The sequence below is a fragment of the Lithobates pipiens genome, unplaced genomic scaffold (genome assembly GCF_037356315.1).
Source record: "Lithobates pipiens isolate NorthernLeopardFrog02 unplaced genomic scaffold, aLitPip1_a1.2 Scaffold_18, whole genome shotgun sequence".
Lineage (NCBI taxonomy): Eukaryota > Metazoa > Chordata > Amphibia > Anura > Ranidae > Lithobates > Lithobates pipiens.
The window spans coordinates 373,177,671-373,193,309 of record NW_027507758.1 but is presented as its reverse complement, the minus strand read 5'-3'; the positions used below and the strand labels follow the sequence as shown (position 1 = coordinate 373,193,309).

The following is a 15,639-nucleotide window of genomic DNA, read 5'->3' as shown; positions in this document are numbered from 1 at the left end:
CAGCAGCTCTTGTCCCTGTACCACCAATAAAATGCTTTCAGGTTGTTGTTTTTTTGTTGTTTTTTGCAACATTTTTACAGTTGCAAAACAAGGGAATCAGGCCCTTTCTGGATCTGAAGACTCAACTGGTCCTACACAGGTTTAAATGCTTTGCATGGAAACGCCTCCCAAAAAACTCTATTCCTTTGGTTACGTGTCTGTACTCTTTGCTGGTTCTCATCCTACCTATCGCACCACACCTTCAATGTCACTTACAACTCTACTTCCTCTTCTCCTTTCTCTGTCTGGGTCCCCCAGGGTTCTGTTTTTGGACCTCTCCTATTCTCGATTTCACCTCCTCCCTGGGTCTGTTAATAGCTTCCCATGGCTTCCAATAAAATTTCTATGCTGATTACAACTAAATCTATCTCTCTACCCCTCAGCTCACTCCACCAATCTCCATATGCATCACTAATTTACCAACTGACACATCAAACTGGATGTCACACCACTTCCTCAATCTCAGTCTATCCAAAACCGAACTCATAATATTTCCTCCCCCAGGTGCCCCTTCCCTTGACTTCTCTGTCAAGATCAACTGCTAAAATATCAACCCGTCCCGCATGCCAAAGGGCTAGGTGTAATCCTGGACTCTGAACTCTACTTTCTGCCCCCCACATCCAATCAGCATTCAAAGCCTGCCACCTCAATCTCCGCAACATCTCTAAAATACGCTCCTCCCCAACCAATGACACCACAAAGTTCCTAGTCCACTCCCTGGTCATCTCTCACCTTGATCACTGAAACTCCCTCCTCACTGGCCTACCTTTACATAAGCAGACCCCCCCCCCCCCCTTCAGTCCATCATGGATGCTGTTGCCATACTTGTACATCTTACCAACTGCTCAGTGTCTGCTACCCCTCTCCCGATTTGTCCAATGGTTTCTGCTAACCCAACAAATAAAATTCAGAATGCTAACAACTTACAAAGTTATTCACAACTCTGCCCCCAACTACATCACTAACCTAGTCTCAAAATACCAACTCAATTGTACTCTTCGTTCCTTCCAAGACCTCCTGCTTCCTAGCTCCCTTGTCACCGCCTCCCATGCTCACCTCAGGACTTCTCCTATACCTCTCCCATCCTCTTTAACTTCCTATTCCAATCCTTCCAACTCTCCTACTCTGTCCACTTTTAGATGATCCCTGAAAACCCTTCACTTCAGAGAAACCTATCCTGCCCCCACTTAATAACTGTATTTTTATTTTCTCCATCAGCTCTCCCCCCACAGTTATTACCTGTTTGTATGTCTTGACCCTCCCTCTTGGATTGCAAGCTTTAACAAGCAGGGCCCTCTGATTCCTACTGTATTAAATTGTATTGTATTGTATTTGTACCGTCTGCCCTTCTGTTGTAAAGCGCTGCATAACCTGTTGGCGCTATATAAATCCTGTATTCTAATATTAACTGCCAGGTTGGTCATAGCCTTGCCACATCTAAGGGATGTTCTTGCATCTATAGATTACCAGGATGCTTACTTGCACATTCCTATCCCTCCATCATAACACGCTGCCATTCGCTGTGGGCGATCATCATTACTAATTTGTTGCCCTTCCCTTTGGCTTGTGCATGGGGGGCCCCCCCTATGCTTTCATTAAGATATTATGACCTGGATTTAACTCTGTCCTGTGATCAATGGGTTTTTGTTGTACGGTACCTAGATGATCGCCTGTTAAAGTCTTCCCTATTCCTGTTGGCCAGCATCCAACAGAGTGCAGACTCTGTAGCGCATAGGTTGGATGCTTGATCTGGGGAAGTCATCGATGGATGCATCTCGCAGATTGAAACACCTAGGCGTGACTCTAGACACTGGCCCTATCCAGGATGTTTCTGCCTCAGGACAAACTTCTCTCCCTTCAGTCTCATGTGTGGGACCTCTGGGCCCAGGGGAAGCTTGCAATTCATATCTGCATGAGGGGTTTGAGTCTAATGGTTTGCTTCTTCAAGGCAGTCCTGTATGCCCAGTTTCACTCCAGACCATTGCAACTCAACATTCTGACAGTGTGGGGTGAAAGGCTCTCCTTGGACTGCCCCATTTATCTGACCTCCAAGGCCAGACTTTTCCTAATGTAGGGCTTTTAGACCCAGTGCTGGAGTTAGGGAAGCCTGTTGATTGCAACCAAGATTTGTTAATTTGCACACACAAAAATTGTATTTTTCCTGACCAATTCATTCAAGACCATGTTGCAAAAATGAATACACCCCAATGAAAGTCTTAGGAGCAAAGCTAAATTTTGGACAACAAAATCCTAATTAACAAGAATTCAACTACAGGTGAGTCTAAATATTAATTAAACAGGTTTCCAGCAGACAGATGATTATAGAAAGGGCATTATATAACCACTTCAATACAGGGCACTTATACACCTTCCTGCCCAGACCAATTTTCTGCTTTCATCGCTATCACATTTTGAATGACAATTGCGCGGCCATGCGATGCTGTACCCAAAATACATTTTAATTTTGTTTTTCCCCACAAATAGAGCTTTCTTTTGGTGGTATTTGATCACCACTGGGGGTTTTTATTTTTTGCGCTACAAATAAAAAAAAAAGACCGAAAATTTTGAAAAAAGGTGGGCAGCACTGATCAGGAGGCACTTGCAGGCATCACTGATGGGCACAGAGTGCCATCCCTAATGGACACTGATTTGGTATCCCTGGTGGGCTCTAGCGGGCTTACCTGGTGGTCATGGTTGGGCATCTCTGGTAGGGTTGCCCCCTCATCCTTTTAAACCTGAACACACTAATAACACAGGTTCTGTGGCTGATTAAGTTGGTGCCTTATCTGCATCTTGCATGGCCTACGTCCTAGGCTCTTCACCTCGATCGGAGATGCGGTGTTGCAGACTGTCACACTATACCACCGATCGCTGCGTTGCACGGCTTAACCTGCTGGACGTCATATGACGCCCCATCAGGATAACAGACCACTTTTCACCTGTCATTTTGTTATATGGCGGGCGGGAAGGGGTTAAAGATAACCCCTTCCTATTTCGTGTCATCTGCAATGACACTACATGGAAGACTAATGTCACAAGGCCTGAGAAAAAAAATGTTTTATTTACACAAGAAAGGTGAAGGCTACAAAATAATCAGCATAGCTTATCGGTCAGAATACTGTAGTAAAAGTAATACAAAAATTTTATAAAGCTGTAACTGCAACCATTTCACAGAATTGTCCAGGCTGTCCACGGAAGTTAACACCTTGATAGCAGGGTCTTCTGATGGGAAGGGTTAAAGAAAATTGACATGCAAGTTCACCGCAGTTAGCTAAAGAAGTAGAAAGCCAAACTGGGGTGATTATTTCCAGTGACACAATATGGCGTACACTGCATAGGAATGCCATGAATGAGTGTTGTCCACAAAGAAAGCCTCTCCTAAAGCCTATGCAAAAAAAAAGCCTGCTTAGAATTTGCCAGGGCCCATGCTGAAAAAGACTACTCGGACTCTGTACTCTGGAGTGATGAAATCAAGATAAATGTTTTTGGCACTGATGGCTTCAAAACGGTATTGCGTCGTAAAGGTGAGGAGTACTAAGAATAATGCATGGTGCCTATAGTGAAACAGAGTGGTGGCAGTGTTCTTCTGTGAGGCTGCATGAGTACTGCTGGTGTCGGGGAGCTGCATTTCATTGATGCTATCATGAATTCACAGATGTACTGCTCTATATTGAAAGAGAAGATGCTACAATTACTCCATGCCTTTGGTCGTCATGCACTTTTCTAATATGACAAAACACACATTTAAGGCCACTGTTGCATTTCTGAAGTGAAAGTGATTCCGTGGCCAAATATGTCTCCTGATCTGAACTCAATTGAACATCTATGGGGAATTCTAAGAGACAAGTTGAGCATCACTTTCCATGAGATGTTGCAATGTGTCGCCAACTTGTTCATTCCATGCCTAGAAGACTTGGTGCTGTCCTTACAAATCATAGAGGTCATACAAAATACTAGATGTAGTAATTTTGTTGTGGGGTGTATTCATTTTTCCATCAACTAATTTGATTAAACTGAAGATTTTGCAATCTAAGTTATATTATTTATCTTGCTTTCATGTAATGAGCTAAACAAATGTTCAATAAAACTCAGTTTTGTCAAAATGTTGGAAATTTTTCTTGTGTTCATTGAGATATTGATTAAAATCTTACTTTTCAAAAGGGGTGTACTCATTTATGCTGTGCACTGTATCTTCTTAAAGGGGTTGTTAACCCATCCATATAAAACTATGCCATGCTGTCACAGCACACTGTGTCTGTAGTTTCAAAAAAAAGTGTTGTAAATACCTAATTTCAGCTGTCTTCAGGCCGATCACATCACTCATGGCCGCTTTACAGCTCTGATCTTTTGCTTCTGAGGAAGGGGCCTTGCTCTTCCTCTGACGTCAGATGGGGAGATCACTTGGCCGATTGTCTCATCTGCAGAATCCGTGTCTCATAGCTGTAAAGCAGCCGAGAGTCACATGACCGGCCCGAAGACAGATGAAATTAGGTATTTACAACACTCGTTTTTTTTAAACTACAGACAGTGTGCTATGCCAGCCTGGGATAGTTTTTTTATTCTGTTCTACAAGAATATCGGCGGGGGGCGGGGCCGGCCAGAGACACACAGAGGGGGATGACAGGCAGGAAGGAGGGGGGAGAGAGAAGAGCAGAGGGGGCAGCGTATGACAGAGGAACGCACTTTGACCATGGTGATCGGGGCGGAGCTACCCTGGTTATCATGGTCTATTTAGAGAGGACATACAGGAAGTGGCAAATTCAGAGTTTTTCCTTTTACAGTTTAGACTGGGCCAGATTACACAGCACAAGCGCTGTACTGTGTAATCTGCTTTAAGGGACCAGGATCTGCATATTTTTTGGGTGGGTTAGCAAACACTAAATTTATTTAGCAGTTTGTAAATTTATGGAAATACGTTTTTATGGAAATTTTATCTCCTTTTTTTCTGTAGGTGGAAAAACGTCGTTTTAACTTGCAGAAGACTGTACAGTCACCTGTTGTTGCTGGCACCTCCTCACATTCCTATGACAGACAGCTTCACCTGCAGTGTGAGCTTTCTCCTGGATATTACCTGGTTATACCCAGCACTTTCCTCAGGGACACAGAGGGGGACTTCTTGTTGCGAGTCCTATCTAGTGGACCAATCACCCTCAGGTTGCATCTTTTAAATTATATATTGAATTTACTACTGTCAAAGCAGTATTCGTGCCAAGGTCTAGTTTACATGCAGTTAGAAACTTAAATATCCCTACGTTTTTTAGTGCACCAAACATTGATCACAATCCAATCAAAAGCTAAACAAAGAATATAAAAATGGCTAGATTAAAAGATAAGTTCACCTTTTCAAATAAATAAATAAATGCACATTTTTTTTTTTTTTTGCAGGTAAAAAAATGTACATTTATTCTTTGTTTTATTGGAAGTCTGCAAAGCATTTCGCCCACGATCAGCAGGTCGTGGGTGCTTTACAGGGCTCTTGCAGACTTCCTGTGTAAGTTATGTGCTCGTACAAGCATTCAGTTACACACCGACAATAACTTTTAATGAACTACCACAGCGCTCAACAGTGCCATGATAGTTCATCGAGAACTACAATCTGACAGCCGCCACAGCTGGTAATTTTCCATTCACAGCCCCATACGGCCACATCTTTTTTGAATTGTGACAGCAGACACTGGTTACAGCGGGGATCGGGGGATCATGAAGGCAGTTGCAGAACTAACATGTTACACTCTGAATACGGATGTACAATGTTAGAAAAGGTGAACTTATCCTTTAACCAATTCAGCTGTCACACCTGTACACTACCTATAGACAACAGCATTTTTATATGTTTGTCATGGGCCTATTGATTGAGCAATAAATTTGTCATTACTTAAAGCGGAGTTCCACCCAAAAGTGGAACATTCCGCTGTAAGGAATCCTGACCCCCTGACATGTCACATTTGGCATGTAATTTTTTTGGGGGGGATTGGGTACCTAGTTTTGACAGGTACCTAACTCCCACTTCCGCTCATGCCGCCTAGGCGGCCCCTCCCTCCCTGCAATTTTCTGGGACACGTCACAGGTCCCAGAAGATTGCCCGACCATTAAAGATGCACCGCATGCATGACTTGCGCATGTGCAGTGCGCACCCTGCTGTGAAGCCACAAGCTGTCACCGCCGGGTACCCACAGTAGTGATGTCGGCGCTGCGGAGAGGGAGAGAACCGAGGCTTTGGGCGGCCGCATCGGTGGACCGTGGGACAGATGACTGGGTGTTTAACAAACACAGAACCGACTGGAACTCTGCTTTAAGACAACAAAGCAATGTATATGTTTTTCTTATTTTGGGACAAACCATGCATTTTGGTGATATTGCCTTGCTTAAAATTGTATTTATTTTATTAATTTTTTTTTTTCTTTTATACAATCTTTGAAGAAGAAAAAACCACAACAAAATAAAATGAAAATGAACTCAAAGTACTTTGTTCATACATTTGGGGTCTATTTATAAAAAGCCTACACAAATAGTGCCTGTAATATGACTAATATGTTTATCTTTAATGATTGCCAGTTCCATCTAGTGATTTAGGTATTTCAGGAAAATACTTTATTATGGCCACTAGATGGGCTTGACAATCATGGTAAATTGATTGTGTGCTCTAGATCTATGGTTTCTGCACTTTTTTACTCTCCCTGTCAGGAAAGTCTTTTTACATGTCAGTCATGGGTTTTTTTTCTATTTCCATGACCTTTATTTTTATGCCTTAGAATGAGTAGGGCTTTGTTTTTCGTTTTTTTTTTTTGTCTCAAAATAAACAAAATGGAAAGCACATTTGTGTAATACTTTTTTTTTATTTTGGTTATGAATGTATTGGAGATTTAACTGAGATTTTCCTGATTTTGTGTGTCTATCCTACAGTGAAATAACCTCCCATCAGCCACTGGTGAACATAAGTGAAGATGATGTAAAAGGAACTTGGGAGACCCGAGAAGTAAAAGGCCAGTGGAAAAAGGATATTAATGCCGGAGGCAGCAGAAATTTTCCATCTTACTGCCTTAATCCAACCATCCCTTTTATAGTGCCCAGTAAAGCCCGACTGGTGAGGGTGACACTAAAGCAACATTGTCAGGGAAAACACTGCCATGCAATAGGGTTCCATGTGTACATGGTAAGAATTAAATGTTACTGCACTTTTGTTGAGAAAAAAAAAATGCCCTCTTCCCCTAGTCAGTTATACACATTGCAATTGCATTGTTTTGGGAAACATAATTGTAATGCCTTACCCTCTATTATTTGTGTGAGCTTCAATACAAACAGTACACTAATTTCTTAATTGCGGAGTTGAAGGGTCTCCCTTCTGTACTCGCATGATCGGTCCATGTTTTTAATAAAAGAATCTGGTAGGAACTGCAGTGAGTGGAAAAATGACAACCCCAATGCCAAAAAAGTTGGGACGTTATGTAAAATATACCTAAAAACGGAATGCAATAATTTGCAAATTTCATAAACCCATATTTAATTCACAATAGAACAGATATAACATTTTTAAAATGACAAAATGCACCAATATAAGAAAAAAAATAAGGTAATAATAGGAGTACAGAGCTATGCTTAGGCTTGGCCTCTAATGACCCTGCACACCTGTATACTCGCACAGCCTGCAGGCCTCCAGTAAGAACTGAACACTGGATTGAGGACTTTTTCCCCACCCAAATCTCTTCAAAGCCTTCAAGCTCTAGGCCCCGGTCCGGGACTATAAAACCCAGAGAAAACTATAACCCCAGTCTTCTCTGCACAGAAACAATAATCTGTAACTTCACACTGCCATTTCATAAACTCTCACTGTGGAAGGGCCTTGCACTGTCAAAGGAGAAAAAAAAAATATATACTCCTAAGCACGACAAACCAAAAACAATGTTTAATTTTTAAAATTCAAAGCAAATTTCCTCTTTCTATCCATGTCTCCATGATTTATTTTGCTGAGAAATCACTTTGAAAAACACCCCCTAGCATTTCTAGCAATGGCCATCTTGAGTAAGGGCAGATGATTCGTGTAGCCATAGGTGTGCGCATCCTATTGCATTAGGGCAGGGGTAGGCAACCTTAAGCCTCATACACACGATAGGACTTTGTACAAACTTTCCCTTGGATTTTTGTACCAAGGGCGTCGGCCCTGAACTTGTATTGCATACACACAGCAGGACTTTTTCAGCCAATTTTCACCAAACCTTTCACCAAACCACGTGGTTTTTCTGCTCTTTACCGCCACCTTTGGTCAGCTTCTGTATTGTTGTCTGATCTTTTGCATTGGTTCTGAGCATGCCTGTTTGCACTTTGTACAAAAGTCCTATGGTTTTCTGTACACACGATCAGACTTTGCTCCATCGGACTTTTGTTGCCAGAAAGTTTGTCCGTTCGCACAGCCAACAAAAGTCTGATGAAAATCAAAAAAGTTTGTCCGATGGAGCGTACACACAGTCGGATGTTGCTCCAAAACAGCTAATTTGCATGTTTGTTGTCAAAAAGTCTGATCGTGTGTATGGGCCTTTAGAGAGATGGAGATCTACTTGAACAACACTGATTAAGTCAAAGATCACCGGGTACAGTGTCCTGTTGTTAGGGCCGGTTCACACCAGAACGCAGTGCCAGAAAGGCATGTTCCATGGGTGTTTTCTGCACCGTGTTCAAAATGCACTACCTTTGTGATCTACTGCGGGTGTGGATTCAGTGTTAACCCTAAATTGTGATTGTGTTACGCTAGAATACAAAGATTAGGAGTGTGTTGCACACAGAATGCTGGGATCAGAAGTTTGTTGCGCTCAGATTATCGCAGGGATCAGGAGTGTGTCACGCTCCAAAATAACGCAGGGATCAGGAGTGTGTTACACTCAGAATAACGCAGTGCCTTATGCTCAGCATAACGCAGGAATCAGGCGTGCAATACGATCAGAATAATGCAGGGATCAGGGGTGCGATATGCTCAGAATAACGCAGGGATCAGGAGTGCTTTATGCTCAGAATAACGCAGGGATTAGGAGTGCGTTACATTCATAATAACGCAGAGATTAGGAGCCTGTTACGCTCAGAATAATGTAGGGATCAGGAGTGCGTTACGCCCAGAATAACGCAGGGATCAGGCGTGCGATACGTGCAGAATAAGGCAAGGATCTGGAGTGCGTTACACTTAGAATAGTGCAGCGATCAGGAGTGCGTTACGCTCAGAATAATGCAGGGATCAGGAGTGCGTTGTGCTCAGAATAACACAGGGATCAGGAGTGCGTTACGCTGAGAATAATGCAGGGATCAGGCGTGTGTTACGCTCAGAATAACACAGGGATCACCCCTTCCCTGCCAGCGACATTTTTAAAGTAATCAATGCATTTGTATAGCACTGATTGCTGTATAAATGCCAATGGTCCCAAAAATATGTCAAGTGTCAGATGTGTCCGCCATAATGTCACAGTCACGATAAAAATTGCAGATCGCCACCATTACTAATAAAAAAAATAATAATAATAATCATAAAAGTGATATAAATCTATTCCCTATTTTGTAGATGCTATAACTTTTGCACAAACCAATCAATATACGCTTATTGTGATTTTTTTTTTTTTTTTTTTTTTTTTATTACCAAAAATATGTAGAAGAATACTTATCGGCCTAAATTGAGAAAAAAATTTGCTTTTTTTTTTTTAAAAGCAGCCAAATCTTCCAGGGCTGAAGCGGTTAACTTTGTTGTTGACTTCTTCTCTGGCAACTTTTTTTTTGCTTTATTTAATTGAATAATAGGCATACTTTTTTTCTATTTTTTGTTTGTTTTTTTAATCGGCAAACCTATTTAGTATAATGTTGTGTTGATTTACTAAAGCTGGGAAATCTGGTGCAGCCCTGCATAGAAACCAATCGGCTGCCAAGTTTGTTTGTTTGTTTGCCAAAGTTTAATTGAACAAACTGAAGTTAGAAGCTGATTGGCTACCCTGCACAGCTGCATCAGATTTTGCACACTCCAGTTTTAGGAAATCAACCCCAATGTTTTGCAAAATTTGAATCTGTTGCCCTTTTGCAGAAGTGATGAATTCACTATTTAAATATTCTTTAGTAAATAAATCTACCATAAAATGACATAAATGATTGATGAATGGGAAAATATGGTCTTGTTATAATTCTAAAGACTGTCCTCTGATTTGTGGTTGTAATCACTGTTGGTTATTGTAAAATGCTTTGTGTGTACCCATCTGTAGGTTCCCTCTGATAGCAACCTTTCACCTTTTGTACAAGAGCCACGTGCCAGTTGTATACCACACAGTTACTCACATGAAGTGTCCATTATGTGTGACCTTTCTCCTGGGCAGTACATCATTGTGCCTTCCACTTACTTGCCTAATGAGGAATGTGACTTCTCTGTATTCATATCCACCAAGATGGAGAGGTAAGTGCAGTGTTTATATTGCCATAGTTGTTAACTTGTATGAATCTATCTGCCACACAGACCTACTTTCAGTTTCAAATATATTAAATGTTAAAGTGGAAGTAAACCCTTCTATCGTTTTCAGTCATGGAAGCTGCCATCTTGGCCTCTAATGATTCTTCAACTGCCATAATGCTGCACATGTGATCATTTATGAAACCAGACATTGGATGGTTTGAAAGTTTGGTTGAGAGCACAACCAATGTGTGAGTTACATTCCCGGCCTGCCGGAAATGCTAAGTGTTTTTTGGAACTGGGTTTACTCCCGCTTTAAGTTAAAAATGTTTACTGCTGAAATACAGTGCACCATATAACAGCATAGTGCTTTTCATCCCAGTTTTGATACTGTGCAATGTGCACAAGGCATGCCTGCTTTGTAAATCCATTTACCTGCTAATAACCAGCTCTCCTGGAGTTCCTTCTGTCTGAGCTTGGGAATGTACAAGTCAGTGCATCCTAGTTCCCAGCATCCCAAATCTGCCCATCTATAATGGGGTGGTTTTGTTCCTTTATGTACACCAGGGCCAGACCTAATGCCCTATAGCATTTAATGTCATAAAAATAGAGTAGAAAGGCCTCATTCACATGGGCATACTACAGCATACACTCCAGCAAGGGCCATGTTTACCTGCATGGAGATGCACTGGTGTTTCATGCAGGCACTCCCATTTTTGTCTATGTAGAAAGTGCCCAGACAAAGCCGCTGATCCCAGTATGACTTCTGTGGGGGTTCATAGCCCCAAACATATTGAGAGCAGTGACTGTGTGTGCAGCTACTGTATCCCAATTGACATGAATGGGACTGCTTGTATGGGTATACATGAAACAACTGTGAATCCTTGTGCAGGTATTTATGGCCTTTACACAGGTGTACACTGTAGTACGCCCATTTGAATGAAGCCTAATTATATCATGAAAAAACGCCCTTTATTCAACAAAATAAAAGTATAAATCTATACATTGGATTTTGGCTTTGCATGGATAGTTGTGACAAACGCGGCCTACTTTCAAATTTGTATTTTAACCACTTGCCGCCCGCCCTATTACAAATTGACGGCGGCAAAGTGGTTTCATTATCCTAACCGGACGTCATATGACGTGATTAGGATAATGAGCCGCTGCGCGCCCCCGGGGGCGCGCATCGCGGCGATCGTTGTTGCGGGGTGTCAGTGTGACACCCGGCAACTACGATCTCGGTAAAGAGTCTCCGACGGAGACTCTTTACCATGTGATCAGCCGTGTCCAATCACGGCGGATCACAGTGTAAATGGGAAGAGCCGGTGATCGGCTTTCCCTCACTCGCGTCTGTCAGACGCGAGTAGAGGAGAGACGATCGGCTGCTCCTCTGACAGGGGGGGGTCTGTGCTGATCGATTATCAGCACAGCCCCCCTGAGGATGCCCACACTGGACCACCAGGGACACCACTAGACCACCAGGGAAAAGGTAATAAAAATCCATAATCCTCCCTAGACCACCAGGGTGCCAGTCAGCACAATGGGTGCCAATCAGTGCCCATAATGGATGCCAATCAGTGGCCACAATGGGCATCACTGATTGGCATGCATTATTGTTTGGCACTGATTGGCATCCATTACTATAACAACGATGCCGCCTATGAGTGCCCACCTGTGCCGCCTATGAGTGCCCACCTGTGCCGCCTATGAGTGCCCACCTGTGCCGCCTGAGTGCCCACCTGTGCCGCCTGAGTGCCCACCTGTGCCGCCTGAGTGCCCACCTGTGCCGCCTGAGTGCCCACCTGTGCCGCCTATCCATGCCCACCTGTGCCGCCTATCCATGCCCACCTGTGCCGCCTATCCATGCCCACCTGTGCCGCCTATCCATGCCCACCTGTGCCGCCTATCCATGCCCACCTGTGCCGCCTATCCATGCCCACCTGTGCCGCCTATCCATGCCCACCTGTGCCGCCTATCCATGCCCACCTGTGCCGCCTATCCATGCCCATCCGTGCCGCCCATCCGTGCCAGCTATCAGTGCCAATTTGTGCCACCTATCAGTGTCCGTCCGTGTCGCCCATCCGTGTCGCCCATCCGTGTCGCTCATCAGTGCCGCCTATCAGTGCCACTTCATTGGTGCCACATTGGTGCCCATCAGTGCCACCTTATCAGTGCCCATCAGTGTAGCCCCATCAGTGCCCATCAGTGAAGGAGAAAACATACTTATTTACAAAGTTTTGAAACTGAAACAAAAAAAAACTTTTTTTTTTCAAAATTTTCGGTATTTTTTTATTTGTAGCGCAAAAAATAAAAACCGTAGAGGTGATCAAATACCACCAAAAGAAAGCTCTATTTGTTGGAAAAAAATGATAAAAATTTCATTTGGGTACAGTGTAGCATGACCGCGCAATTGTCATTCAAAGTGCGACAGCGCTGAAAGCTCAAAATTGGTCTGGGCAGGAAGGTGTTTAAGTGCCCTGTATTGAAGTGGTTAAGGCTTACTGTCTACTTTTATTCACATGGAAACCACTTAAGAGTTACCCACAAGGAGTGTTTTCAGCAAAGAAAATATTCAGCTTCCGGATCATTTTAGATGCTCAGAAGCTTTAGAAGCACCCTGCCTCTTCAGGCAAAGTCTCTCTTGCTCTCAAGATGGTGTTAAACAATCCTTACTATCAAATGTCAATCTGGTCAGAGCACTGGCCTGAAGGGCTACTCCTTGTGTGTCCACACTGCCCTGCTGCCTCTGCAGTGCACATCTCCACAATAAGTTGCTGGCTGAGTGGAGACTACGCACTATTCAGAAATAACTTTGTTCTGTCCCCTGTAGTCTCCTGGAAGCAGGGTGGCCACACAGGAATACTTGCATAGTGGTCCTCTAAAAACGTTGTCTGCAGTGGACTATGGTAAATGCATCTAAAATCCTATCTTCTATTTGTTCTCCCTACTTTTCTATTTTAAAATGGTCACAAACATTAACATTGAGTTTTTTGTTTTTTTACTTGTTGCCTCTTTTTTTGTTTTTAAACCAAGTAATTTTTATTTGGAACAAAAAGGTTAATCTTGTTTTTTTTTCTAAATTGTTTTTCTATGATAAAATCAAATAGTAAGTTACAGAAAGCTGAGTCCACTTCAATCACAATATATATAAAAATAATGTGGAAAGGTAAAATAAAACCTGACTGCAGTCAATATCCAGGTATTAAATATGCATTAAATAGACCAATGAACACAAGTAATAATTGATTTGCCTTTTAACATTATTTTTTTCTGGCTACAGGAAATCCATCCAGAGCCAGGAGGCTCTTGGGAAAATCCTGCATGAGGTGAGAGAATGCATTTATAATGCACATAAATGAATAAACATTAGAAGTATCATAAAACATAAGTCTTAAAAGTCAACTTCCAGTGATCCATAAAGCTAAAGCAGCGCTCTTGAGTGTGTTACACCCACAAATTATGATGAAACAATCTGTGACAAGTGAGTCCAGCTGAAAAACATGCTCTGCTGAATGTTCGTTGGGGTCTTATTGGATGTGTAGTAATAAAACCTTCACCACACCGTGTGATTCCACTCCCCTCAGAGTTTACACTCACCAGATCAATATAGGGTAAACACTTGTTAGGTATGTCTTTCCCATTTACCAGTAAAAATCCAGAGAGGCAACACCATCGATATGTCAGTCAGGTCACCTGAACAGTTGGATTCATATCCTTCAATTAACCTGTTCATTCAGACTCTTGTACAGCCACCAATCTTAAATAGCTCATAACATAGGGAAAAAAACAGTCCTCATAGCGTGAACCTGTTTGAGTATTTATTCCCATAAAATTGACCCGTTTCCATATTGCACTTAAAAGAATAAAAATGTAAATGTAAATAAATTTGCATCCAATGGTATAACAAAAATAACTGTACAGCATGACACGATACTCTCTCACTGATCCTAGGATTCTTGTCCACAATAATACCCGGGTGGAGATCGGGGCAGCTGACATTCACAAGCTGTGTGGTCAGGCCTAGACGCATTTCGACATTGCGTCTTTATCAATAGGCATGGCCATATGGAAGATTAGAGCAACAAAACATCTGCACTTAACATTGTGGTATGATTAGGTTAAACGAGGATATGTTCCCCATATAAGGTACACAATGGCTGTATTAGCCTGGGCATCCTATTGAAGTTAAATTCATTAGCTTTCTGGAAGTTGCAGCCTAAAAGGCATGCTGTAGTCCTTGGTTTGTTCGAACAAACACTTATCATTTGAATCATACCTATGCATCAAGTAATAAATGGGAAGATTAGATATGGTATAGGTAATCTCATGTGGAGTTTTAATACTTTTAACAGATTGCTGTATTATTATTCATTGAGAGGTTTTATGCTGGCTGTTAAAATAGGGAATTAGATTTAAATGTATAGTTCCATGGTCTCTATAGTCCATACAATCTGATCATTATGTGAAGCACACGTCACAAATTACACATAAAGGTGCATTTATAGTTTGCTCAAAGTAAAAAAGTTGGTTTGGAGTACTTCTTCTCGTTACTGTGTGTTTAGGTTTAAAATACTTTGTTTCTTTGTTCTATATTTACATGGGACAGCCATATTTTACCAATATACATGCACATTGGTGTGCAAGCACCGAACATTTTTTTTTCTTCATTTATTTTTTTCTTTTTCTTTTAGGTTTCAGTAGTCACAGTGATGAAATAAGAAGATTTTGATATTTTGATCCAGCCAACCATATCATTCTTGTTAGGAATGGAACAATCTATTATAAATTTCAAAACTCAATTTTCCAGATTCTTTCATAGTGGTCTTGAAAAGGACCTGTAAAGCTAGCAGCTTTTTAGACTCTCTTGAGAGTTTTCTATGAATTCTGTTTAAATGTGCACTGGTATTTCTAATCCTTATAAAACTGTACACTGCCTACCTTTGCGCCATGACTGTGTTTATTTTGAAATGTTGTTTACGGTGAAGATAAATTAAAGCTGGAGAAAATGTGACTCGTTCTTTGTCCAAAATGTATTTTAATGCTATAGTTAATATTTTCCAAGTTTAAAATATTCCTTATAAACTGACAAATTACACTGTGGAGAATTTATTAAAACTCAAGATGACCATATCAGGATCTGTCCCAGAGGGAACCGTTTCCTGTTCCAGTATTGCAAGGAAGTCTTGTATCAG

The 15,639-nt window shown here is 41.9% G+C and overlaps 1 protein-coding gene across 2 annotated transcripts in view; it reads left to right on the top strand.

Moving 5' to 3' along the window:
- The window catches only part of CAPN10 (calpain 10), a 65,315-nt gene extending 49,857 nt beyond the window's left edge, over positions 1-15,458 (top strand). For both annotated transcript variants that reach the window (XM_077487699.1, XM_077487698.1), the window contains 5 exons: positions 4,991-5,193; positions 6,943-7,192; positions 10,266-10,453; positions 13,728-13,773; positions 15,139-15,458. In XM_077487699.1, coding sequence (XP_077343825.1) covers positions 4,991-5,193; positions 6,943-7,192; positions 10,266-10,453; positions 13,728-13,773; positions 15,139-15,165 — 714 coding nt within the window. In that variant the 3' untranslated portion in view covers positions 15,166-15,458. The remainder of the gene's footprint in view (positions 1-4,990; positions 5,194-6,942; positions 7,193-10,265; positions 10,454-13,727; positions 13,774-15,138) is intronic.
- The last annotated feature ends 181 nt before the right edge of the window (positions 15,459-15,639 follow it).